At 40.2% G+C, this 27,508-nt stretch overlaps 1 protein-coding gene across 13 annotated transcripts in view; it reads right to left on the bottom strand.

The window, feature by feature from the left end:
* LOC137244617 (uncharacterized) overlaps nt 1–27,508 on the bottom strand; it is a 213,466-nt gene that overhangs the window by 54,722 nt on the left and 131,236 nt on the right. For all 13 annotated transcript variants that reach the window (XM_067773867.1, XM_067773862.1, XM_067773871.1 and 10 more), the window contains one exon: nt 2,460–2,616. In XM_067773867.1, coding sequence (XP_067629968.1) covers nt 2,460–2,616 — 157 coding nt within the window. The remainder of the gene's footprint in view (nt 1–2,459; nt 2,617–27,508) is intronic.

Below are 27,508 nucleotides of genomic sequence, written 5' to 3'. Positions count from 1 at the left end.
TCAATCATTAAAAAAAAAAAAATGTAAGGCGCGATAACTTCCGAAGAGATCTAAGGCCGAGCTTCTCTTCCAATTTGCGTCGTGCTGCTGTTGCTTTTCCCTACAAATTGGCCGGACGGCGCCTACATGTTTTATGCCGACTCCGAACGGCATCTGCAAGGCAGATGAGTTTTCGTTGAGAGCTTTTCATGGCAGAAATACACCCTCAGCGCTTGCCAAACACTGCCGAGGGGCGACCCCGCTTAGAAAAATTTTCTTCTAATTGAAAAACCTTATTTCTAAAATTTTGATGTTGCTTTGCCCGGGGTGTGAACCAGGGCATACGGTGTGGTAGGCGGAGCACGCTACCATCACACCACGGTGGCCGCCAATCATTCAATCATTATGTCTACACATATGTACGTACATGCAGCTGAGAAGTAACGCACAACCACATGCATATATCTGAGATACTCCCGAAAGTATGCAATGAGAGAAGCTATAAAATCGTGCAATTGTAATTACAGTTGAGAAATTTGATAGCTGATGGCCAACTAGTACATTCAGGAAATGGAAGCGCCTAGAAGATGCGAAGGAGGAAATCAGAGAGTATAAAAGGCGATATCAGTAGAGTCACTACAATTAGTTTCGGTTAAGCACGCTATCTGTCGGGGCAATAGTAGAGTTATTTATTGTGAAGTACTTGAATAAAGGCCATTTTGCATTACTAAATATTGCAGTTATTTATTCAACAGTTTAGTGATTCGAACTTAGCACAAGAATTTGCAGTAAATTGGTTACAATATGATTCAAAAGAGTGCTGATTGTTCATAGACGGCAATAAATTAAGTTTAAAGGCGTATTATTGCATATTGGCAACCAAAAGCCATCTATCACGATCGCGCATGCAGTAAATAGGAAGGAAACGTATGAGATAATGCAACAATTAATCAAATACGAAGAACATGATTGGAAAATATGTGCCGATCTTAAAGTAGTTGGAATGCTATGTGGTCTACAAAGTGGATACACAAAATACTGTTGCTTTCTATGCAAATGGGATAGCCGAGCTCGTCAATACCACTACATCATAAAAGATTGGCCAGAACGAATCGAGTTTCAACTTGGGGTGGATAACATAAAATACTCCCCACTACAAAGAAGGAAAAAATAATTCTACCTCCGTTCCACATCAAGATCGGCTTATCAAAGACTTTGTGAAGGCTTTGGACAAAGAAGGCGAATCTTTTCATCATTTGAAGACAATCTTTCCAGAGATTTCAGAAGCAAAAATAAAGGAAGGGATTTTTGTGGAACCGTAAATAAGGAAAATGATGACCAATAACCATTTCAAAGAACTGCTGTCACCAGTGGAGGCAGCAGCGTGGGATTCTTTTGAAAAGGTCGTTACTTCTTTTTTAGGCAAACACAATAGTCCTAACTACGAGATGATAGTGAACGACTTAATCAAAAACTATGCGGAAATGGGTAAATAAAAAAACATATTTAAGACCAGTTTCTCGATTATCTCTAAAACCTATCTGCCCGATAAACAAAAAATTTGTATGAAAATTTTTAAATTTACATGAGAATATATATCTCTAAATCTGAGAGGATACCCTCCACTGGCTACGTAGGGCCATCTCTCTCTAACCACTGTCTTGGTACGGAAAGCTGCTGTCCTCCCTACACTTCAAGCCGTGTGTGTGAATATTCGTCCTTAATATAAATATTGTGTTCTTATTAAGTGGGGGTTTGTGGGAGCTCTACTCGACCCCCTGGATTGACTGAGTGATACTTCAGCCTTCGATAAACCCCAGCTCATAAATGGCGGAAAAACCTTCGATGCAGAGAAAAAACCTTAAGTCAAGACATTAATGTTTTTTCATTCCAAATTACATTTATGACTCCAATTAATTAGAATTTCGTACTAAAACAAGTTCCGCACCGACTGCATTTTGTATGTGCATATGAATGTTTGTGCATTCCCATGGCAGCTGATTGCACAAACTTTAATTGACGATGGCTTTGAGCTGATAGTGCCCGTCACCGCCAAAAACAAAAAACAAAACGAAAACGAAAATTTACTTCTTACTACATTTACTAAAAATTAGAAGGTAATATTAATTTTGCTAGAAAAACCACAAATTGTACAGCGTAATTAATTCTCGCGCTGAATTCGGAAAGAAAGAAAAAGAAATAACAACAAAATTTCGGCTGCACTTAGCAATTACTTGTACTGGCTGTACCCTGCCAATAGCGCTTTGTGCTGATGAGCGGGCGTCGCACAACAAAACTGCACGTAGTAAGAACTCAAGGCAATGCCAGGTAAGTTGTTGTCTTATATACATACATAAATATGTACATATATTGAGTGTAGGACAATGTGAGCGGATAAAGTGGTGGTGTAAAGAAAGTGTGGAATTAAATAATTGAAAAAATGGAAACTTTTTCTTTTATCGTTGATAACGTTGACTTACTTGCAAAGTTTATCCAGTTCGTCCTTCTTAGCAGCACCAATGGAAAATTCGGAGGTTAAATGTAGCATTTCCAGAGGCTCAGCGCATTTAGTGAATTCCTCTTGACCGCACTCCTCACCGTGCACACCCATCATAAAGTTAATGGCGACGAAAGCAACTGTAATGATATCAAAAAAGGAAACGGCATAAGACAGGGACTGCGGCGGTTATGACATTTTTCTTAGTAAAAAATTGGAGTTATAACTGTTACATATAACCTTATTAAGAAAATATACTCAAACCGTTCAGTAGATCGTTTCAAATTTAGATTATACAGGACCCGAATCGTGTTATACGATCCATAACCGAAATCAATTCCTTTAATCGCAGTACCTCTGAAACGGTGAATAGGAATAAGGAATTATGTAATGACGTAGCTTCGAGTACTCATTAGATTAACCCTCCGATTAGCGGTGAATAAATTCAACACATCTTAGCGTTGTCGTCTGGCCAGACGAAATTTGACACTTTGAACTTTACCCACAAATATTTAAATTTTGAAGAAAACTCGGCGCACACTGTGATTACCCAGAAATAAGTTTGAATTTTTATTGATAAATTTTGAAATGAATACGAACTATGAGCTCTTATAGGCTTAAAGATATGTTCGTCTAGCCAGACGACAACGCTAAAATATGACATAATCAACTTTGGTACAAAAAAAAGAAAAAAATATCGATTTCCGACCGCCTCTAAACTTAAAAATTCGCTAAATCTTTTCATGATCGGGTGGGTAGCAGTAAAGTTATTCACGAAAATAAAGCCTCGTCTGGCCAAATGCCACAATCTATCGGAGGGTTAATAATTTATTTCTATTCCTACGAATAGTGTGGCAGATTCATATCTATCGTTTGGGTGAAATGGTTTTTCCATACGTGATCTTATAACGCGATTCGGGCCCAGGTTTAATTGAAAACGATTGCATATAGGTCCATCTCAATATCAAAGCAAGAAAGTCTGCATTTGTTTCAAGAAAAAAAATTGTGCGGTCCGTAAACAGGTTTTTAGTCTATGTTCTCTGGATCAGAGTGGGGCGGTCTACCTGTTGAGCTATCACAGCCATAGAACATAAAAATAAAACATTTCTAAAAACCTCATTTCTAAATATTTTCAAATCAGTTTACAATTAAAAAACTTGGTAGTAAATTTCAGTTTTTTTAAATTAGTAAAAATGAGTTTGCAAAGTTTTTGCCACCGATGAATGGTTTAAAATATAGACTTAAATGTTTAACCATGTGCAAAAAGTCTTAAATATTACAACTGTGGTTTGTTGTGAGATGTAAGCGATATTTATTCTTTCAATTTTAATGCTTTTAAAGCTTTCTTGTTCTCCTGCCTGTACCCTCTCTCTGTTCTCTATTCTCTTCCATGACTCTTTTCCTCTCTCTCTTTCGCCCTCTAGTCATCTGTTTTATATATTTCCATATCTAGACCTTTTTCTTTTTCCTGATAGCACCCACCCCTCTCTCGCAACATACCTACTTAAAGACACCGATACCGCTTCTCTTACCTCTCCCAATCTCATCCATTACTTTATTGTAACTCCATCTTTATATTCCCCTATTTTCTCAATTTTCCATTCCATTACTATTCTTCCCTCTTTTTCTTATGTTTTAACCCTAATGGTTTATTTCTTGTCCCTCTCTTTTTTACTCTTTGTATTCTATTGATATATAAAAATCTTTAAATTGAACTGCATGGTCCCGTTCCTAAGTTTCGAAAGAGGTACTGGGCCACAATAGAGTTGGACGCTTGAAAAAAGGTTGCGAGACAGAACATACTACACACGTGTATACCGATCTGCTATTCGCTGTTTTGATGCAGAAAAAAAGTAGATCCTATCAGATCACTGGATCACTGTATTGACAAAGCGTATTTAAGCTGCGGTTGTGTCAATACGAATATCAGTATCACGTGGTACTTAGGGCAATAATCTCACACAGTATTTTATCAATAAGTGGCCCTAAATGCAAAAAATTATTGGGCAGGCTTCGCTTATGCCGAACCATATATATATACTGGTGTCCTGCCATTAAAGTATAGAAGGTAACGAAAACGCCAATCAGTTGGAAAAGGAGGGTGCTGCATGCTATGAGTCGACGGTAGACGTCCCAATCCACTTGGGAAAAATAAAGAGGAGACAGGAGTTACATCTGATATAAGTCCCGGCGGCCGTCGTGGTGTGGTGGAAGCGTGCTCCGTCTACCACACCGAAGATCCTGAATTCACGCCCCGGGCAAAGCAACATCCAATTTTTAGAAACAAGTTTTTAGAAGAAAGTTTTTCTAAGCAGAGTCACCCCTCGGCAATGATTTGGCTAGCATTCCGAGTGTATTGCTATCATGAAAAGCTTCTTAGTGAAAACTCATCTGCCCTGCAGTTGAAGCTCGGTCTTACATTTTTTTATTTTAAGTCCTGATGACTAATTAGTGGTTTTCCGTTTGGTTGTCAAACCATCTCTGGCAATACTATGTACACATTAAGTCTATGCGAAGTCTTTATTCTCCGGGCAGTTCAACCTGACCTAACTTAGTTCTTGTGGGGTAGTACGCATTTATATGGCTGCATACTATTTGTTGGCAAGTAGAAGTCAAGCATTCCGTCTAAAGAATAACAATCTCTTCAAACACGGCGGCAAAGATTTGGTGCGGACGAGTGCATGTCTCTACACTGGAATTGAAATACGCTCTGCACAATCATATTTATATCTTTTTTAATGCTCACCGCCGACCTCACGGGCAGGACCGTAAAACTTTCGAAGAACTTTTCTCTATTTTTTTACTTCAAAAGCTATCTCATTTTCTCTCCACATCCTCAATGTTTCTGAGCCATACATCAGGATATATACGAAGAGCGACTTGCAGAACACGATTTTTGTTCAACGAGAGATTACTTTACTTTTCAAAAGCCCAGAATAGCACTTGTTGGTAAGAGTTATTTTCCGTCTATTTTTTAAGCTTACAATGTTTTTTCTCAGTTAATGCTGGGTCCCAAAAAGATGAAGTCCTTCATAAACTCCAATTTATATCCGCCAACAGTGGACGTGACTCAAAAGCATGAATGCACCCCTTTCTTCCTGAATGATAAAAAGTACTTCGCGGTCTCCTCATTTACTGCAAGACCGAATTTTTTCCCTCGTTATCAAATCTACAGAATCTGAAAGTACAGAGTGTCCGCTAAGGCCAATTATATCAATGTTATCATCATACTTCAGCGAACGTACGTTCTTACAATGGATTTTACTATCGCGAATTCGATATTCATGGACTCGCTTTGTCTGAAGACTATTATGGTTTTAAAAGCAGAGGAAGCGGGAAGGCCCCGCTGACTTGGGAGAAGCAAGGAGAGGAGTACTTGATCTCCCTTGGAGCCTCCAATTGCTGTCAGCTATAGTGAAACAGGCATGACTGGTGAGACTACGATACGGCCAAAATCGCCAAGGCAGTTAAGCGTCAATTAGAGAAATGACGAATGTGTTACTACGACTTGTATATAAAGCCTCACCTATATGGTCGATGCCATACCAACTTTAAGTAATCATGGTTTCAAAGTATTTATATTATCACGAAATTTTACTCGAGTCTATGCAACACTTAAGGTTTTAAGGATTTTTGAGCCCTGGAATACAAGAAAGTAACAGAAAATGTTGTCACATTAGAGATAACAATAATAGTGGTCGGGCAGAAGTGAGATGGAAGACCAGTAAGCGACGTGCAAGCGGACGGACGTGAAACGGACAAGCGGAGCATGTGGAAAATAGCATAAAACTTTGATAGAGAATGAAAAACTTCAAGTTGCTATACAACTTGCTATAGTTGCAATCAGTAGCACCATCAACACAATCCAGCTCATTGCAACAAGCCAAGCAGTGCGAATGTCGATCTAGCACAGTACAAACTCATCACAACACACCGGGCGATGACGACACTCAATGTGGCTTTACAACAAAGTTGAGAATGTGCATCGAGTGTAATAAAATTCTCTGTACGTTAAATTGGTACCGAGCGTAGTAAACGGCAATAATACTAACAACAATGTAATATCTCCTATATGTCTATACAAGTATGTATGTATGTAGATATACAAAAATAGTTGTGGAGATGAGCGGTTAAAAGCGGTGAAATGGTGCAACGGTAGAACGGTGTGCAGTTATGGTGGTGTTCACAACGTTTGGTAGGGTTAAGGGACATCATCCAGCCATTGGATGCTTGTGATATGCGATGTTTTTCGGGGGCAAAAGGCCACCAAGCGGTTAAATTGAAATATTGCACTTTTTATTGCAGTTCCTTTGGTCAAAAACGCTGATAAATGGAGCTTGGGTAGATTCCAAATCGTATTTATCGCACATGTTTGTTTGTTTGCTTGTTGTTGTGTTTGTGTGTTTGCTGCAGTGCTTGAGTGCGAAGATAAACGCATATCTATATATGCGCTTTTTGTGTCTTAAATCCTATTCATATTACTCGATACCCAAACCAAAGGGGTGTTGGGAATTTTAGGAAATATGGAAAATGTGTCATGGTGTCGATGGCCGGCAAGCTTTATCACTCCTATGATTATGTCATTGTGCCTGACTTTATGTCCCATAGCATGGCTTTGCTGCTCCTCAGAGAGAGCGAAAGGTAGTGCGGCATATCCCTTACATGCATTTGTGCTTTCTCCCCAACTAACCATCCGATCGGCTTGAGATTACCTTTTCGCCCATATATATATATTTGTGGTATAACCTTTCTTCCAGACTAACAGGGGGAGGGGCATAGAAAAGAATGAAGAGATGGCAGGGTCGACCTAGAGGAAAAGATGGTATACGAAGAAGGAGGTGTAGAGATAATAAACTAGCTGTTGTCAAAGGAAAACAGGATGTTTTAGTCTTTGAGGATGCAAAATAAATATACCAAAAACAAGTTAAGTTTTATTGCAGTTCTCATGTTATAAGCTTTTTCCTCAAAAGAAAAAAACTCTAATTTTTTGGCGGCTAGTCCTAGTATGCACTTATGTACGTACGCCAATGCAACATACATACATATTTTGTTGTGATCAGTTTGGACAAATGAGAGATGTTGCGTTTTGACAAAAGTTAGCCAAGACGTGTCAAAAGTTTAGATTGCGATGCAACGAAGATGTTCAAGTGGCACGCAGCTCTCCCAAGATTCAAGTGGCAAAAGCTTTACTAGATTTTGAATTGCGTGTATGTATACCTAACGTTTTAACATACGTTTATTCAATACATGAGTACGTACAAAAATTGGGTTATCTACACTTAAGTGAAAACTAAACTTTTTTCATAAAGGACACAAATCCCAAAAGGCAAAAATTTATATACGTTTTTTATACCTTTCACGCAAATGAAATGGTATATATATTTGTCATGAAATTCAAAATTGTAAGTCGCTAAAGGAGAAGAGATAGACCCAACAGCAAGTATAATCAAATGAGCAGGATGACGAGCTGCGTGGATTCAGCCCTGTCCGTATGTCTGTCTGTTTGAACGCAAACTAGTCCTTCAGTTTTTGAGATATCTTGATGAAATGTGGCAAGCGGGTATGCTTATGTGTCCGATTTGACACCTGTCAAGACTGGCCCGATCGAACCTCTATAACATATATCCCCCATACAGCCATTTTTTTCAGAAGTGATTTTTTTGTCATATCTTCCTCAATTTATCAGAATGAAGCTTAAAATTCCACGATATGCTTTTGCTATATAGCGTATATATCCCATACAACTGATTGTTTAGGTAAGAAAATTTTCGCAATTTCCACACCACTTTAACAGCTGGAAGCTTCAAATTTCACCAAACGATTGCATATTCAGTATATACTGCCATCTCAAAAAATCATAGCGATCGGTTGTATATATAGTTTACTCCCCATATAAACTAATTGTCCAGATAAGGTGGCATTACAAACATAAAATATGAATTAGAATTAATGATGAAAAACTTTGGAAATCTACCTTTGCATGTATTATGCCTACGTTTTCATTTTATTTCGTTTCAATTTCAATTATGCACCAAAACGGATTTGAGCCGAATATATTTTTTATGTGAAAACTCTTCTTTATACGTTTTCATATATTTATACCTCAATATACATAAACTTCATGTTATGGGTTTCAATCACATTTGCGTACCGTGTGCAGTTTGATCCAACTTGAATGATAGGATAGCGTTCCTGTGTAGTTTTTTTCCGGGGAGTGGACAATGGATCGATATATTGAAACAAAATATATTCACGGTTTAATTTGCCTGAAATTTGGTATATATATTGGTAGCCCTCTTTTCGAACAAACTGAGACTGGGACTGGGAAAAAGAGATGGAGAAGAACAAGAAGAACTAGAGAGAAGATACAAGAGGGAAGGAGAAAGATATGCAGTTAGACGAAGATAGAGATATGGAGCGGAAAAGAAGGGAAAAGACGAAGAGGGGAAAGAGACGCAGAAAAAGAGGAAGGCAGAGGAAAGAGTGAATGAAAAGATAAGGAAAGAGAGAGGAAGGTAGAGTAAAAAGTAAAAAGTGCTTAAAAGTTATGCAGATAGACCAAAGCTTGGGCAGAGAGAGAGACGTCTGTCGGGTCTGCTAGTGTAAATATAAAGCACAGACCGCTGTGCGACACAACAGTTGTGGACAGTAGCTTTAGGGAAAACATTCCCAATAGTGATGACTGGATGGAGTCGGCTGGGTACTTAGCTGCTGACAGCAGCATTTCTATAAACGCCGATGGTTCTAAGTTGAGCAGTAGGGTTGGAAGAGAGTCTCTTCAAAGGACCCAGACTTTCAACTATCTTTCAGACTACCTGATCATTGCTGGTTCTTTCAGGCGGAACTATCAGGTATCATGAAAGCCGCGACTTTTATAGGAATACACAAGTTCTCGGCAAGGTAACGACAGCCAAGCGGCCATCAAATCCTTTGCCGCTTATTTATTCAATTGTAATTTAACACTAAACTGTCTTCGAGCTCTTCAACAACAGAGCCGTGTACACCTCACATGGGTCTCGGGACGCTACGCGACATAGAGAAAAAGAAGTTGCTAGGCAAGAAGGCTTGGGTACATCCTCTTTCATATGCAAACTTGAGCTAAAAGAATAAATATAGCGTGAAGCTAACGCAATGTGGCGACAATCTCCAGGATGTCGGATATCTAAGCAAACCTGGTCAGAGTTTAACCTTAAGAGATCTCGTCGCCTTCAGTCCCTAAGTAAAATCAGTAAGAAAATCAAAATTTAAGACAGAAAAACTGCCGGCTATGCTAGTAGAATAATAATGAAAATCCTAATATTATTAATTACTATAATTACTGCTGAATCTTTTTCTGAACACTCAAAATCAACTTAAATACGCAGTTACTCATTTTTTAATCACTAAACAATCTGCAAACCTGCATGAAACTTGAAACTTAAGAGATTGCGAATTGCATATATTTGGGCGTTAAGTATGGCAAAATCTCAATCGAATTGACAGATTTTATTGTCTTCTTGGTGCGTAGAGTTGTAATTTGTATATTTGTTGACTTTATGAAAGTTGTAACAGTACAAAACTTCTCAAGAAACAATAAAGCATTGAAGAAGTAAGAAACAGAAAACAAAGATAAATACGCTCGCATAGCCTCACCAAACATTGTTGCTACTATTTGCAGTAAAAGAAAAAGTACTCCTACTTCTACGCCATTTGAGTTTGTCACGAGCAGAAGTGTACATAATCTTAAATCTTATACATATGCATGTTTGAGTGTGTATAAATGAGTCTGTACATGCTAAGAGCTGGGCCAGTTGACCATTTTGAGCCAACTTGATTTCATTATATCCATTTATTTTGTATACAAATATGCGTTCATATTTATATTTTCTTCTTTCTTGACATGCATCTATACCAGGGGCGTCTTTACATGGGGGGGGGGGGGGGGGGGGGGGGGGCGTTGTCCTGCTCAGAAACTAGTTGACTACTGCGAAAAATGTCCATCAAAAAAAAATTCATTTAAGGAATTTAACCCCCGGTGCCGAATATACTCAGTCGCCCATTGTGCTGTTGAAAGAGCCCTGGGGTCAATTTCACAAAAAAAAGTAATGTTATAGGTACAAGTGATTTTGTTCTGGGAATTTTTTCTTTTCAGAAAAACTTAACTGGTATTACAAGACTTGTTTGCTTTGTGAAACGGGCTGGTGAAATTATGTGCAGGCTGCTGACCTCATTACTTAAATTTAAAGAATATCAGAAACCCAACTCTGATGATCCAGCAAGTTTAGGAGAGACATTTTTATTCACACGATATTCCAGAGGGTTACCTGGATAAAATAGCTGGGGTACTCAAAGTGGGAATATCAACTTCCTTTTTCTCTTATTTTTTAAGCCATAGCTATTTTTTATGATTTTGGTTTCAATACTTAAATGTTTTTCCCCCCATACTTTCTAAGGTCATTAGTGCCCGGACATCCGTGCCCAGACAATACTTACATTCAGAACTTGATTTATTTTGAACACCACGGAAAGTCCTTCGGAGAGATCGTTCCTTTCTGACTGTTTGTGCTTAGCACCATTTGCGCAGCCAAAAACATATTTCTGGCAAGAGATAACAAAGGCGGGTTTAAAATTATCATTTCTCTAATAGAACTGATTTAAATTGAATTTCAGTCATCCCCTTCTCCTCTAAACGATAAAATAAAGAGAAAAGAACTACTGGCAATCTGACGTCCGGTTAACTGGCAAAAGCAAAGGTCGGCAGGAAAAAATCTACCGCGTCTGAAAATTATTTCTAAACCATGAAAGGCTTAATCTATTTATTTGGAAACCAGCCGAAGTCCAAGAGAAGATCATTATTTCGAAAAAGTCCAACTGCGTATTAATATCTGAGTCTACTCGTTCTCATATATGACTCAAACTCTTAGGTAAATTTAATCGTAGCTCATTATTCCAATGCCGATTATCAATAGGGTGTGCTGTACGAGTTTTACTGCGATAGAAACATTGTGTAACAACGGCTTTCTTGGGCTTTCGAGTAAAAGAGGTGGAGCTTGACTTTAGAATGTTAGGTAGGGATTGATCCATTAAAAGAGGGCAACTGCATTGTTGTTTCACGGCTGAAGCTTCCAAGGTGACTAAGCGCCAAGTAACGTTGGTAATGACAGTTTTCAGCAAATCCTATTCTAAAAAAGAATATTTTGTGAGGTCTGTACTGCTTTTTGCCACTCTTTGATTATTGCCATCAAAGTCGTTGGCGTCGTGGTTAGAGTGAATGCAGCCTGGCCCTAGAGCGACATCAGATTCTGGGATCTATCCCAGTAAACTTTCTTCAGTGGGATTATATTACTTCGAGCCTTCCTATAAACAGCAAATCAAATCAAAAATCAGAATCGCTGATAAAGCCAATGCCAGATGGATACTAAAAGCCACCGGTGAGGTGTTTCGATAGACTGGGCTTCGCTTAGGTGAGTGCCGAACTACATTCCTTATCAATTTCAGTCGCCTCTCCTTAAGGTCATCGGTCGGGATAGTAACGGACCACTCTCTGATGGGAATATACGTTAATCGCATTTGAGTGCCTACGAATGACTTTTTACGAAACTGTAGGGATGAGAAGATAGAGTATGCTCAATATTTCCTCTGCAGATTCCCGGCTTTAGTGAAGACACGAATGGAATGTCTGAAAAAGCATTTCATTGGCTATTTAGAACAGGTAGGCTCTGCTGAAGACATCTTGCGCTACAAACAAACAAATTGGTTAAACTTGTTACACATTAAACGGAGGATGGGCCCCTTCAGTCGTGTAACAATGGGCCAAACAGCCGAAGTATGCACCACGGCCATGTTTGGGGCCGCCACAATAATATAACCTAATCTAACTTGGAGGTGTTCGATAACTCTCGACATCTTACATTCACCTACGTTAGTTAGTTCCTTCCTTTGCCTCTAAATTCCCATTACAGCACTGCGCTTTATATCCAGCGCCTTACTTGACTCTGTTTTTTGTTTATGAATGTGTCAACCATGCGAATACAACAATGAACCGTACAATATTCTATTTGCTTAGCATTCGAGCCGCAGCTGCAATTCTTGTCATTGTCTTTCCCATATTCCTTGTATTTATTTTCCCTTCTCTTTAGTTTTTTCCAGTTTCACTATATTTATACTCAGTTGAGCAGAGCTCACAGAGTATATTAAGTTTGATTGGATAACGGTTGGTTGTACATATATAAAGGAATCGAGATAGATATAGACTTCCATATATCAAAATAATCAGGATCGAAAAAAAATTTGATTGAGCCATGTCCGTCCGTCCGTCCATCCGTCCGTTAACACGATAACTTGAGTAAATTTTGAGGCATCTTGATGAAATTTGGTATGTAGGTTCCTGAGCACTCATCTCAGATCGCTATTTAAAATGAACGATATCGGACTATAACCACGCCCACTTTTTCGATATCGAAAATTTCGAAAAACCGAAAAAATGCAATAATTCATTGCCAAAGGCGGTTAAAGCGATGAAACTTGGTAGATGGGTTGACGTTATGACGCAGAATAGAAAATTAGTAAGATTTTGGACAATGGGCGTGGCACCGCCCACTTTTACAAGAAGGTAATTCAAAAGTTTTGCAAGCTGTAATTTGGCAGTCGTTGAAGATATCATGATGAAATTTGGCAGGAACGTTACTACTATTACTATATATGTGCTAAATAAAAATTAGCAAAATTGGATGAAGAACACGCCCACTTTTTAAAAAAAATTTTTTTTAAATTCAAATTTTAACAAAAAATTTAATATCTTTACTATATATAAGTAAATTAAGTCAAAATTCAACTCCAGTAATGATATGATGCAACAAAATACAAAAATAAAAGAAAATTTCAAAATGGGCGTGGCTCCGCCCATTTTCATTTAGTTTGTCTAGAATACTTTTAATGCCATAAGTCGAACAAAAATTTACCAATCCTTCTCAAATTTGGTAGGAGCCTAGATTCTGTGACGGAGACTGTTCTCTGTGAAAATGGGCGAAATCGGTGGAAGCCACGCCCAGTTTTTATACACAGTCCACCGTCTGTCCTTCCGCTCGGCCGTTAACACAATAACTTGAGCAAAAACCGATATATCTTTACTAAACTTAGCCCACGTACTTATCGGAACTCACTTTATCTTGGTATAAAAAATGGCCGAAATCCGACCATAACCACGCCCACTTTATCGATATCGAAAATTAGGAAAAATGAAAAAAATGCCATAATTCTATGCCAACTACGAAAAAAGGGATGAAACATGGTAACTGGATTGGTTTATTGACGCAAAATATAACTTTGGAAAAAACTTTGTAAAATGGGTGTGACATCTACCATATTAAGTAAATGGTAAAATACTCATTACCACCTTTCATTTGATACCCATATCGTACAAACACATTCTAGATTCACCCTGGCCCACCCCAAATGGCGATATCTCGAAAAGGCGTCCACCTTTTTTTTTTTTTTCTTTTTTTTTGTTTGCGGGGAGGCTGAAAAATGCCTAATGCACCATAATTGCTGCCGTCGCAGCAACCGTGTGTCCGTAGACTAAAAAACAGCCCCGTTCTGGAACCGTCGCCCACCCCGGCACCACTTTCGCATTACTTCAGGGTGGCGTTCCATATTTCTCATATTTTAAGAGCCTACTGTTGTCCCTGCGTCCAGGTTCCCGCTATTTGCTCTGAGTGTCCATTTAATCACCACTGCTTCGCATGCGCATTTCTCTGCGCTCCCTCTCAGCATCCATCAGGCGTGTCATTACTATAAATGCCATTTTGCTCACTGCAGTCCAGCATTCTTTCCTGCTGCACATATGTGAAACTAAATTTCTCGTGGTAGGTTCCTCCCCAAAGACTCCATGCAAGGTGAGTCTTTCTTCGTGGAAACGGGGGCAGTAGAACATGACGTGTTCTGCGTTTTCTAACTCTGTGGTACACATTGGGCAATGAGGATCTTCCTCTATCCTACGCTTCCATAAATACTCTTTGAAACCGCCATTTCCACTCATTATTTGCGTGAGATGGTAGTTCAGTTCGCCGTGCTTCCGCTCATTCCATTGAGCTACGTTCCAAACTAGTGTGAAAGTCCAACGCCCTTTACTCGAGGCCTCCCACCGTTCTTGCCACTTAGCTATTGTTTGTGTCCTTGCTCTTTTCTTGTCTTCTTCAGATGGTCGCTCGATATTAGTGTTATACAGATCGGCCATTTCGCTTGCCAGTAAGTCCACTGGGATTTTCCGGGTTAGAACCAGGATCGCGTCGTCGGACACCGTCCGATAAGCACTTGCTATTCTTAAAGAAGCAAGTCGGTACGCTGCTAATATATATTTTTGATGGGTCTGTTTAGATCCATACCACACTGGTGCTGCGTATAGTATTATTGAGCTGGTTACTGTGGACAATAGCTGACGTATAGCTTCGCTCGGACCACCAATGTTAGGCATTATTCGCATAAGTGATCCATTAACTTTGGTAATTTTCTCCCCCACCGCTCTGAAGTGCTCTTTGAAAGTTAACTTAGAGTCAATGTGCACTCCTAAGTATTTTAAGGAATCCTTTGAGGTGATTTGATGATCCCCGACAGTTAAGACTAACTCGTTCGCCGACCATTTGGAGCTTATTAATACCACTTCCGTCTTTTGGCTAGCCAACTCCAGTCCTGTATTGGTCAGCCATTCCTTTATTCTTGCTACGGCGTCATTACATAATGCTTGAAGCAGGTCCAGTTTCTTGGCCACTACTACCACTGCAATATCATCAGCATATCCCACAATTTGCGTGTTTTCTGGTAGATCAATCTTTAGCACCCCGTCATACATTACATTCCAAAGCGTTGGACCGAGAACAGATCCCTGTGGAACGCCTCCTGTGATTTTGTACTCTTTAGCTCCTTGATCCGTGTCAAAAAGAAGTACTCTGTCTTTAAGATAGCTACCTATAATTCTGCGTAAGTAAGCTGGAGTGCCGAAGCTTTGCAGCGCTGCCATTATCTGCATCCAGTTCGCAGTGTTAAAAGCATTCTTGATGTCCAACATAATCAGTGCACAGAACTTCCTTTTATTTTGGCCTCCAGAGATAGCTTCTCTAGCTATATTGACGACTGTTTGTATTGCATCTACGGTGGATCTTGATTTGCGAAATCCATATTGACTATTCGATAAGCCACCTGGTCTTTCTAGAGTCAGCTGTAGGCGCTCACTAATTATACGCTCGAAAATCTTCCCTAGGGAATCCAGCATACAAAGTGGCCTATATGAGGATGGTTGGTCCGGCTGTTTACCACGTTTCAGCAATAAGACAAGTCTTTGTCGTTTCCACGGGCGAGGGAACACGCCTTCTTGCATACAGGCATTAAAAAGATCAGTAAATAATGTAGCCCTAGTTGTAATCGCGGCTTTAAGGGCTATGTTTGGTACTTCGTCGGGTCCTGGGGATTTGTTATCAGCAACTCTTTTTGCAGCGTCCAGCACCTCTTGCTCTGTAATTTGCGGAATTTCCGTACTTTCTAGATCCTCGCTTGGATAAGTCCAGCGATCTTGCGCCGGGAAAAGTGTTTCAACAATAATATTCATCAGTATCGGGCACGTAGGTTGCTGTGATATCGGTCCTTTAACTTTGGCCATCACAGTTCTGTAGGCTGATCCCCAAGGATCTAGGTCGACATTATCCAGCAGTTCCCTAAAGCATAACTTCTTGCTCTTTTTTATGGCATTTTTAAGTGCCTTTCTTTGTGCGACATAGGTGCTGTGTAGCTCTGCATATCGTGGTGATGAGCGTGCCCTCTGCGCTATTCTTCATGCTTTGTGGCATTTTCTACGCTCTTCCGCAATTTCGTCATTCCACCAATATACCGGAGTGCGCTGTGCTTTTCCGCGACTTCTGGGCATGGCAGCATCACATGCCATACATAGCAACTTAGTGATTTGAACCGACTGGTCTTCCGCATGCGATTCTCGTACTGTGGCGTCCTTCCAGATAATGACAAATATTTGTGGGTCGAAAAGGTGCTGTTTCCATTTCCTACTTTGTCGATGTCTTGCTGCTACCGTTCGTGGAGTTTCGAGCAGCTCTACGCTAATAGCTTTATGGTCGCTGTGTGTGTAGACGTTGCTTATGGACCATTTTGCTCGTCTTGCTATTTCGCTGCTAGCGAAGGTGAGATCTATAATGGATCGTCTAGTACCTGTATCGAAGGTATATATCCCTGGTTCATTTAGGAGTTCTAGCCTCAAAGAAGTAAGACTTTCGAGGAGAACTCTCCCTCTTTCGTTGGTTCGTCTACTTCCCCACACAGATGACCATGCATTGAAGTCTCCACACACTAAAAGCGGGTGTTTACCTCGTGCTTCAATGGTGATCCCGTATATCATGTCTTCGAACTCGGCGATGGTCATGCTCGGAGGGGCATAGCAACTGAAGACGTATATACCGTTGATTTTTGCCCACGTGAATCCTGCTACCGGTGGCGTCATAATTTCCTGTGGGAGAAATTTCCCTGGTGCCCAAATTGAGGCTTTCCCTGCTGAATCTGAGAGCCAACCCTGCTCCTGGCGATTTTTGTATTGTTCAGAGAGTACCACTATGTCATATCCTCCTTCATAGACTGTTTGGGATAATAGCTCTTGGGCTGCCTCGCAATGGTTTAAATTGAGCTGCAATACCCTCATGAGACAGTCATTTTGCTGCCCTCTCGTTGTGGGCATTTAAAACTGCCTGCTGAATGTTGTCCCCCACATAGCGCGCATTTCGGTGCATTTTCGCAACTTGCAGCCTTATGACCTTCCTGGCCGCATTTCCTGCATAGGCTAGACCTATCTACAGTCTCCTTACATTTCTGAGTTATATGCCCGTAGCATCAGCACCTATAACAGCGTTTTTCTTGCTTGAGCTCTCTAATTCGGCAGGAAACCCATCCTACCCGGATTCTTTTCGTATTAAGAACCGCCTTGGCATCATCCGCTGTAAGGCTTATAAGTGCCGACTTCGTGCCACTGTACCCTGTGCGTATGCTTTTTATGGCAGCCACATCTGGAAGTTTGATGTTGCATTGCTGGTGGAGGGCGTTGCAAATCTCCTCGGGCGTAGTAATCTCATCGAGATCTCTGCACTGTAGCGTGACCATTTGGGACTTTGTTATAACTTTAGCCGAGTCCTTTAGTACCGCTTCAATTTCTGCTTGGTACGCGCTTGTTTTCCCATCTTGCGATTTTTTCAGCTCTAGTAACAGCTCTCCTTTCGCCGTTCTTCTAATCGTATTGACGGCATCCCCCAGGGATTTTAATTCGTCGCATCTTCTCACTTTACGCAATATGTCGGCGTACGTCGCATCCCCCGCCTTGGAAATGATGATTGCATCCGGCCTAGCCTTAAGTGATTTTTTCTTGCTCTTCTTTTTGGCTAACTGCCACTCTCCCGTCTTTTGGGCTGCAGTTTCCTCTTTCCGCTCCGTCTTCTCTTGCGTTTCTTGCCGTCGTTTGTGTCCACCCACGTGCCCTGGTAAGACATCTTTTAGAGTAGTAGTGGGTTTTACCACGTTGTTCTCCTTGGTCGAGTACGAATTATTCCTCGGTCGCTTTCCTGGGGGTGATGGACTTCTATCCTTGGCGCATTCGCTTGCACGCAATTTATGTTCTAAATTCTTTACCTCTAGGGCCGACTCGATGTACAGCACTTTTATTACGGAGGCCAAGCGCTTGATTTCCGCGTGTATATTATTACGCCCTATGAAGAACTGCATCAAGTCCTCAATCGCCTTGCCTAGCTTGGTCATCTTTTTCTCTCCAGGGGGGTTTTGCTGATTTAACGCAGCTGACGCCTACTTAATTAGCTCACTTAATAATGGTGTGCCCGTTTGAGCCTTGCTGTCGGAGTTCTTTTTGCAAAGCTTCGGTGTAGCACCCGGCGACAACGCTCCTTGCTTGCTTTCGGCCTCCGCTCTTTTGGGTTTCGTTACCACTTGCGACGAAATGTTAAGGCCCCCAGCCGATGGGCCACGCCCTTCTGGAGAGCGAGCTAGCTTCCTTCCTACAAATGGATTGAACGCCATTTCATTCTCCTGTGTTTGGTTTTTTATTTTAGTATTGTTGTTGCTCATCATTTATTTAATTGGGTCCCCACTTGAGGCCGCTATCTTGGTCCGAGTGTGCAGTTACCTATATAGATCCCGTGGTTGTCTATGCGAAGGCAGGGAGGCCACGTGAAGGTTGACGCAGTCCCTCATGAAGACTGCGTTCAGAGCCAGATCAGTATTAATCGGGAGGATCTCAACCGAACCTGCACCACCAACTTAATGATGACGGACTTTGAACGTACCCCAAGGCCTGCCAAGGTTTTAACGGGACGGAGACGAATGGGACATTAACCGGAAAGTCATTTCGACGGTGTGTCAAGCCGTGTACTGAGATTTCCGAATGCCACATTCGCCAGCCCTTAACAAACATATCCGAGTCGTTGATTCCAGTATACCTTAATTAAGACCTTACTGGGCTCAGTCTTAATGTGACAATCACCTTAAATTTACAAATAATTTACCTCTTTACCTTCCTGAGTGTGTATCCCACGTCGTATAGTTGCCTCCCTATCTTGGGTAGGTATTCCCTCGAAGCAACCCCGCACTAGGCTGTGGATGCTTAATTCAGGGCGGCATCTACTCGCCCTGTCACTGGAGGTTCTCAGGGTGCTTTAGGCCTTTTAAGCCAAACCCTCCTCACCAGCCGCTCTTGGTCGAGGGCTGCTTATTTGATATTCGCAGCTAACCTAATTAATAGGCCGTTCACTGTCCGCCAGCAGTGACCCCCTTGGCCTGAGCTCAGCCAGAAAAGGCGTCCACCTATAGACCTTATGCCCACTCCCTCTTAAAATGCTCAGTAACACCTTTCGTTTGATACCCATATCGTACAAACATTCTAGAGTCACCCTTGGTCCACCTTTATGGCGATATCTCGAAAAGGCGTCCACCTATAGAACTAAGGATTACTCTCTTTTAAAATACTCATTACCACCTTTAATTTGATACCCATATCGTACAAAAACATTCTAGAGTCACCCCTGGCCCACCCTAATGGCGATATCTCGAAAAGGCGTCCACCTATAGACCTAATGCCCACTCCCTCTTAAAATGCTCAGTAACACCTTTCGTTTGATACCCATATCGTACAAACATTCTAGAGTCACCCCTGGCCCACCCTAATGGCGATATCTCGAAAAGGCGTCCACCTATAGACCTAATGCCCACTCCCTCTTAAAATGCTCAGTAACACCTTTCGTTTGATACCCATATCGTACAAGCACATTCTAGAGTCACCCCTGGCCCACCCTAATGACGATATCTCGAAAAGGCGTCCACCTATAGACCTCATGCCCACTCCCTCTTAAAATGCTCAATAGCACCTTTCGTTTGATTCCCATATCGTACAACTAGAGACACCCCTGGTCCACCTTTAGGGCGATATCTCGAAACGGCGTCCACCTATGGAACTAAGGATCACTCCTTTTCAAAATACTCATTAACAGCTTTCATTTGATACCCATATCGTACAAACATTCTAGGGTCACCCTTGGTCTACCTTTATGGCGATATCTCGAAAAGGCGTCCACCTATAGAACTAAGGATTACTCCCTTTTAAAATACTCATTACCATCTTTCATTTGATACCCATATCATACAAACACATTCTAGAGTCACCCCTGGCCCACCCTAATGGCGACATATCGAAAAGGCGTCCACCTATAGACCTAATGCCCACTCCCTCTTAAAACGCTCAGTAACACCTTTCATTTGATTCCCATATCGTACAACTAGAGACACCCCTGGCCCACCTTTATGGCGATATCTCGAAACGGCGTCCACCTATGGAACTAAGGATCACTCCTTTTTAAAATACTCATTAACAGCTTTCATTTGATACCCATATCGTACAAACATATTCTAGAGTCACCCCTGGTCCACCTTTATGGCGATTTCTCGAAAAGGCGTTCACCTATAGAACTAAAGCCCATTCCCTTTTAAAATACTCATTATGACCTTTCATTTGATACCCATATCGTACAAACACATTCTAGAGTCAGCCCTGGTCCACCTTTATGGCGATATCCCTAAATGGCGTCCATCCATAGAACTATGGCCTACTCTCTCTTAAAATACTCTTTAATACCTTCCATTTGATACACATTCCATACAACCACATTCCAGGGTTACCCTAGGTTCATTTTCCTACATGGTGATTTTCCTTATTTTGTCTCCATAGCTCTCAACTGAGTATGTAATGTTCGGTTACACCCGAACTTAGCCTTCCTTACTTGTTTTCTTTACTCTTTGTTGCCTTGTTACCGCATTGCTGTTGTTGTTATATTTTAGTTTTTTTACAACTTTAAAAAGTCCGCCGATTCTGCTACGAAAAAACAATCCCATAATAAATCAACAAATGTTGGCATTGCAATGCTACAAAAAAGTTAAAAAGCGAAACAGTGAGCACACAAAAATTGACCAACACGCATACACACACACGCAAACGTATGTGTGTACATACCAAGCATCCTTGGCGATGCTTTCCTTTGAATTTATCTGCGTGTGGCTATGTGTGTGCCATTGGCGAATGTACAACGTATGGAAAGCTCGATTGCGTCTTTCTACGTATGAGCATGCGGTACATATATAAATTTAACAAGTAAGGAAGGCTAAGTTCGGGTGTAATCCAACATTACATACTCAGCTGAGAGCTTTGGAGACAAAATAAGGGAAAATCACCATGTAAGAAAATGAACCTAGGGTAACCCTGGAATGTGTTTGTATGACATGTGTATCAAATGAAAGGTGTTAATGATTATTTAAAACGTAGTGGGCCTTAGTTCTATAGGTGGACTTCTTTTCGAGATATCGCAATAAGGGTGGACCAGGGGTGACTCTAGAATGTGTTTGTATGATATGGGTATCAAGTTAAAAGTATTAATGAAGGTTTTAAAAGGGAGTGGCCCTTAGTTGTATATGTGAAGGCGTTTTCGAGATATCGACCAAAAGGTGAAACAGGGTGACCGAGAACATCATCTGTCGGGTACCGCTAATTTATTTATATATGTAATACCACGAACAGTATTTCTGCCAAGATTCCAAGGGCTTTTGATTTCGCCCTGCAGAACTTTTTCATTTTCTTCTACTTAATATGGTAGGTGTCACACCAATTTTACAAAGTTTTTTCTAAACTTATATTTCGTCAATAAACCAATCCAATCACCATTTTTCATCCGTTTTTTCATATTTGGTATAGAATTATGGTATTTATTCATTTTATCGTAATGCCGAGATCGCAATATTTTCGATATCGAAAAAGTGGGCGTGGTCATAGTCGGATTTCGGCCATTTTTTATACCAACACAAAATGAGTTCAGATAATTACGTGAACTGAGTTTAGTAAAGATATATCGATTTTTGCGAAAGTTATCGTGTTAACGGCCGAGCGGAAGGACAGACGGTCCACTGTGAATAAAAACTGGGCGTGGTTTTCGATATCGAAAAAGTGGGCGTGGTTATAGTGCGATTTCGTTCATTTTAAATAGCGATCTGAGATGAGCTCCCAGGAACTTACATACCAAATTTCATGAAGATACCTAAAAATGTACTCAAGTTATCGCGTTAACGGTCAGACGGGCGGTCGGACGGGCGGACATGGCTAAATGAATTCCTTTTTTCGCCCAGATCATTTTGATATATAGAAGTTTATATCTATCTCGATTAGTTTATGCCATTACGGATTACCGTTATGCGAACAAAATTAATATACTCTGTGAGCTCTGCTCAGCTGAGTATACACACACAAAGACACGCACATTTGATATTTACGCTCATAGAATGCGCTTGTTTTTCCGTACATATGGTAAATATGTATATGACTGTTTGTGTGCTTGATTGTGGGTATTTATGGAGCATAGCATATAAATATGCGAAAATTTGGAGCAGCCGACAGCGGTCAGTCTGTTTGGATGGTCGAGTCCACATTCCCGCATACACCTGCTCCAGAGCTAAATTGTTCATGCTTGCGCGCTGCGGTTTCCAGGGAGAGTATTTATTTGTTTATGTTTTTTTTTTCGTTTTTATAGACATTCGCACACATATTTGCACAACTCCCCATTAATTTTTGAAATTCATCGAAAATTGAAAGCAGCAGGAAAGGGCTGTAGAGCATTCATTTCCGCGCACTTACATACATGTTTGTATATATTTATGTGGATATAGAATAGACATGCCGTGGTGTTGCATTGCGTACCGTTTCAATGTAATGCGTTGAGTTGTGTTGTTGTTATTATTGGAATTACCCTGCAATGAATTGCACGGATATAAACTCCGGCAGGCACTGTTGGCTATTCTTTCCTTTCTTCATGATTTGTTCATATTTGTTATTGATAATACGTCCAAATAATCGGTTTTTGTTGTTGTCGTTTTTATACTCAGTTGAGCAGAGCTCACAGAGTATATTAACTTTGATTGGATAACGGTTGGTTGTACAGGTATAAAGGAATCGAGATAGATATAGACTTCCATATATCAAAATCATCAGTATCGAAAAAAAATTCGATTGAGCCATGTCCGTCCGTCCGTCCGTCTGTCCGTTAACACGATAACTTGAGTAAATTTTGAGGTATCTTGATGAAATTTGGTATGTAGGTTCCTAGGCACTCATCTCAGATCGCTATTTAAAATGAACGATATCGGACAATAACCACGCCCACTTTTTCGATATCGAAAATTTCGAAAAATCGAAAAAGTGCGATAAGTGAGTTGAAATTATGACGCAGAATAGAAAATTAGTAAAATTATGGACAATGGGCGTGACACCGCCCACTTTTAAAAGGAAGTAATTTGGAAGTTTTGCAAGCTGTAATTTGGCAGTCGTTGAAGATATCATGATGAAATTTGGCAGGAACGTTACTCTTATTACTATATGTCTTCTTAATAAAAATTAGCAAAATCGGAGAACGGCCACGCCCACTTTTTAAAAAAAAATTTTTTTTAATTCAAATTTTAAAAGAAAAGTTAATATCTTTACAGTATATAAGTAAATTATGTCAACATTCAACTCCAGTAATAATATGTTGCAACAAAATACAAAAATAAAAGAAAATTTCAAAATGGGCGTGGGTCCGCCCTTTTTCATTTAATTTGTCTAGGATACTTTTAATGCCATAAGTCGAACAAAAATTTACCAATCCTTGTGAAATTTGGTAGAGGCTTAGATTCTAGGACGATAACTGTTCTCTGTGAAAAAGGGCGAAATCGGTTGAAGCCACGCCCAGTTTTTATACACAGTCGACCGTCTGTCCTTCCGCTCGGCCGTTAACACGATAACTTGAGCAAAAATCGATATATCTTTACTAAACTCAGTTCACGTACTTATCTGAACTCACGTTGTATTGGTGTAAAAAATGGCCGAAATCCGACTATGAACACGCCCACTCTTTCGATATCGAAAATTACGAAAAATGAAAAAAATTCCATAATTATATACCAAATTCGAAAAAAGGGTTGAAACATGGTAATTGTATTGGTCTATTGACGCAAAATATAACTTTAGAAAAAAACTTGGTAAAATGAGTGTGACACCTACCATATTAAGTAGAAGAAAATGCAAAAGTTTTGCAGGGCGAAATCAAAAGCCCTTGGAATCTTGGAAGGAATACTGTTCGTGGTATGACATATATAAATAAATTAGCGGTACCCGACAGATGATGTTCTGGATCACCCTGGTCCACATTTTGGTCGATATCTCGAAAACGCCTTCACATATACAACTAAGGGCCACTCCCTTTTAAAACCTTCATTAATACCTTTAATTTGATACCCATATCGTACAAACACATTCTAGAGTCACCCCTGGTCCACGTTTATGGCGATATCTCGAAAAGGCGTCCACATATAGAACTAAGGCCCACTCCCTTTTAAAATACTCATTAACACCTTTCATTTGATACCCATATCGTACAAACAAATTCTAGAGTCACCCCTGGTCCACCTTTATGGCGATATCCCGAAAGTCCGCCTATAGAACTAAGGCCCACTCCCTTTTAAAATGCTCATTAACACCTTTCATTTGATACCCATATCGTACAAACAAATTCTAGAGTCACCCCTGGTCCACCTTTATGGCGATATCTTGAAAAGGCGTCCACCTATAGAACTAAGGCCCACGCCCTTTTAAAATACTCATTAACACCTTTCATTTGATACCCATATCGTACAAACAAATTCTAGAGTCACCCCTGGTCCACCTTTATGGCGATATCCCGAAAAGGCGTCCGCCTATAGAACTAAGGCCCACGCCCTTTTAAAATACTCATTAACACCTTTCATTTGATACCCATATTGTACAAACGCATTCTAGAGTCACCCCTGGTCCACGTTTATGGCGATATCCCGAAAAGGCGTCCACCCATATAACTAAGGCCCACTCCCTTTTAAAACACTTATTAGCACCTTTCGTTTGATACCCGTATTGTACAAATGCATTCTAGAGTCAACCATGGTCCACTTTTATAACGATATTACGAAAAGGCGTCCACCTATAGAACTAAGGCCCACTCCGTTTTAAAATACTCATTAACACCTTTCATTTAATACCCATATAGTACAAACAAATTCTAGAGTCACCTCTGGTCCACCTTTATGGCGATATCTCGAAAAGGCGTCCACATATAGAACTAAGCCCACGCCCTCTTAAAATACTCATTAACACCTTTCATTTGATACTCATATCGTACAAACAAATTCTAGAGTCACCCCTGGTCCATCTTTATGGCGATATCTCGAAAAGGCGTCCATCTATAGAACTTAGGCCCACGCCCTTTTAAAATACTCATTAATACCTTTCATTTGATACCCATATCGTACAAAATAAATTCTAGAGTCACCCCTGGTCCACCATTATGGCGATATCTCGAAAAGGCGTCCACCTATAGAACTATGGCCCAATTCCTCTTAAAATACTCTTTAATACCTTCCATTTGATACACATGTCATACAAACACATTCCAGGGTTACCCTAGGTTCTTTTTACAACATGGTGATTTTCCCTTACTTTGTCTCCACAGCTCTCAACTGAGTATGTAATGTTCGGTTACACCCGAACTTAGCCTTCCTTACTTGTTTTTTTTTTAATTTTTATATTCGATCGAATGCCGAACGTAAGTACATGCTTATGACCTGCGAATCTGACTATGTTCATATACATATGTACATATGTTAGTATCTACTAGTATTTTATTAATTTGCCTGACATATATGTATGTATAAAGAAACGAACAATACTGCAAATATTACTGTTAGACTGGGTCGGTCTCAATACAAAGGCTGAATTTTAAAATGATGATGAGACGAAGAAAACATGTTTACCTCTTAATAACATTTAGCATTCATTTTTTATGTGAGAAACTTGGATATTTTTTATCTCATTTTGAACCCTCCTTTCAATCTTTCCTTGAGCGTTGAAGTCATTTCTGATATTTGGGTAATGTCCGGTTTCTTAGTGCGAGTTTAAACTACAGTTAAAGTTGACTAGAGTTTGGCCATGCCACTTTGTTCGATAACATAAAATTTTTCTGTTCATCTCAGCTTAAGCGGCCAAAAAAATGTGTCTATGTATGAGTTTAACCCCTCATGTCAGGTTAGGCTAGGTAAGGTTGGACTGACCGGTCAATAAAGGCCTCACATAGATTGAATGTGTCCATAGTGTGTTACCAGAATTTGTTTGAGAACCAAACGGAAGAACCTCAATCAGATGTCAAGATTTATGTAATAGAATAATTCCGTCGATTTGGCAAACACCAGAAGTTATCTAAAACCTAGCTTAAATGCTGCTTCGAGATCTGACAATTCTGCCACCCTAATAGCTGTAGCCTCGATTTGGCGAGCGCAGGACATGAACATAGAACGTGCTGAAACGTTTCTTCCTGCTGCTCGCACTTCTTTCTTATATCTGCTGTTACTGACAAAGTCTAACTTATAAGCATGTGACTACAGAAGGCAGTTCCCACCTACTATGCCCATCGTGAGCCTTAAGTCTTCTCTCTTCAGACATATTACCTACATTGTGAGTCTTATATTGTAAGCTTTGCACATGATCTTGGAAATTTTGCAGCTCTGCGCCTTTGTCCACGCCGTTCCTGCTAGATCGATCATATGCAACTCCTGTCTCCCTTTGATTTCTCCCAAACGGATAGGCGCGTGTATCGTTCCAGCGAGTGTTGCACCCTCCTTTGTCAATTCATTGACCTTTTCGTTACCCTCTATACCTTATAGATGAAGGTTTGGCCTGAGCGAAGTTTTTCAAAGTGTGCCTACACGCTTAGCAAAAGCAAATGTTAAATTCTTCTTCTTATACTTTGCTAGCAAAAAAAGTTGCAAGTTGGCTACTTTTTCATGTCAGATGGCGCCGTTGTCGCTCAATCTTCCGTTCTCCATAAAAATACGTGCAATCTACTCATAAAGCATAATATTGTGTTAAACGCATCTATATGATAAACTGTTTATGTGACGGGGCTTTAAGGATGGCAACTAATTCACGCAAAGCAGGCGCCTGGTGAAATCTAACAAAGGGAGGATGAATTCACCAACCAGAGTATGCAAGTTACCGGCAGCCTCCACACACAAACCTTACCATAACTGTAAAGAAAATTGACCTTTCCAATCAATTCATGCTGCGAACTGAAATCGCTTCTTAAGTAAGCACAAGCTCGCCTCTTTGTTATTGCAGCTGCAAATGGTAAAAAATTTGATCTTGAATCAATGATTCAAGGTACCCAAAAATAGTTTTATGATTCATATTTGTTATTGTAAGAATACAAAGTATCCTGATTTGTTTACTTGATCGAATACTGGCGCATCGATTCAGATGTAGCTTAACTAGAGTCTTGATGGAATTTTCCATCAAATAGAAATTGATATCTTTATTTCAAGGCCAAGGTATTTCACAATATGATGAAATTAGAATGTAGGCAAGTATTGTAATCCTATAAATAAGAGCAAAATGCAAATAAAGTT

The sequence above is a fragment of the Eurosta solidaginis genome, chromosome 3 (assembly GCF_040869045.1).
Source record: "Eurosta solidaginis isolate ZX-2024a chromosome 3, ASM4086904v1, whole genome shotgun sequence".
In the NCBI taxonomy this organism is placed as follows: domain Eukaryota; kingdom Metazoa; phylum Arthropoda; class Insecta; order Diptera; family Tephritidae; genus Eurosta; species Eurosta solidaginis.
Note: the sequence above shows the minus strand (reverse complement) of the source record. Positions and strands in the feature narration are given on the sequence as shown.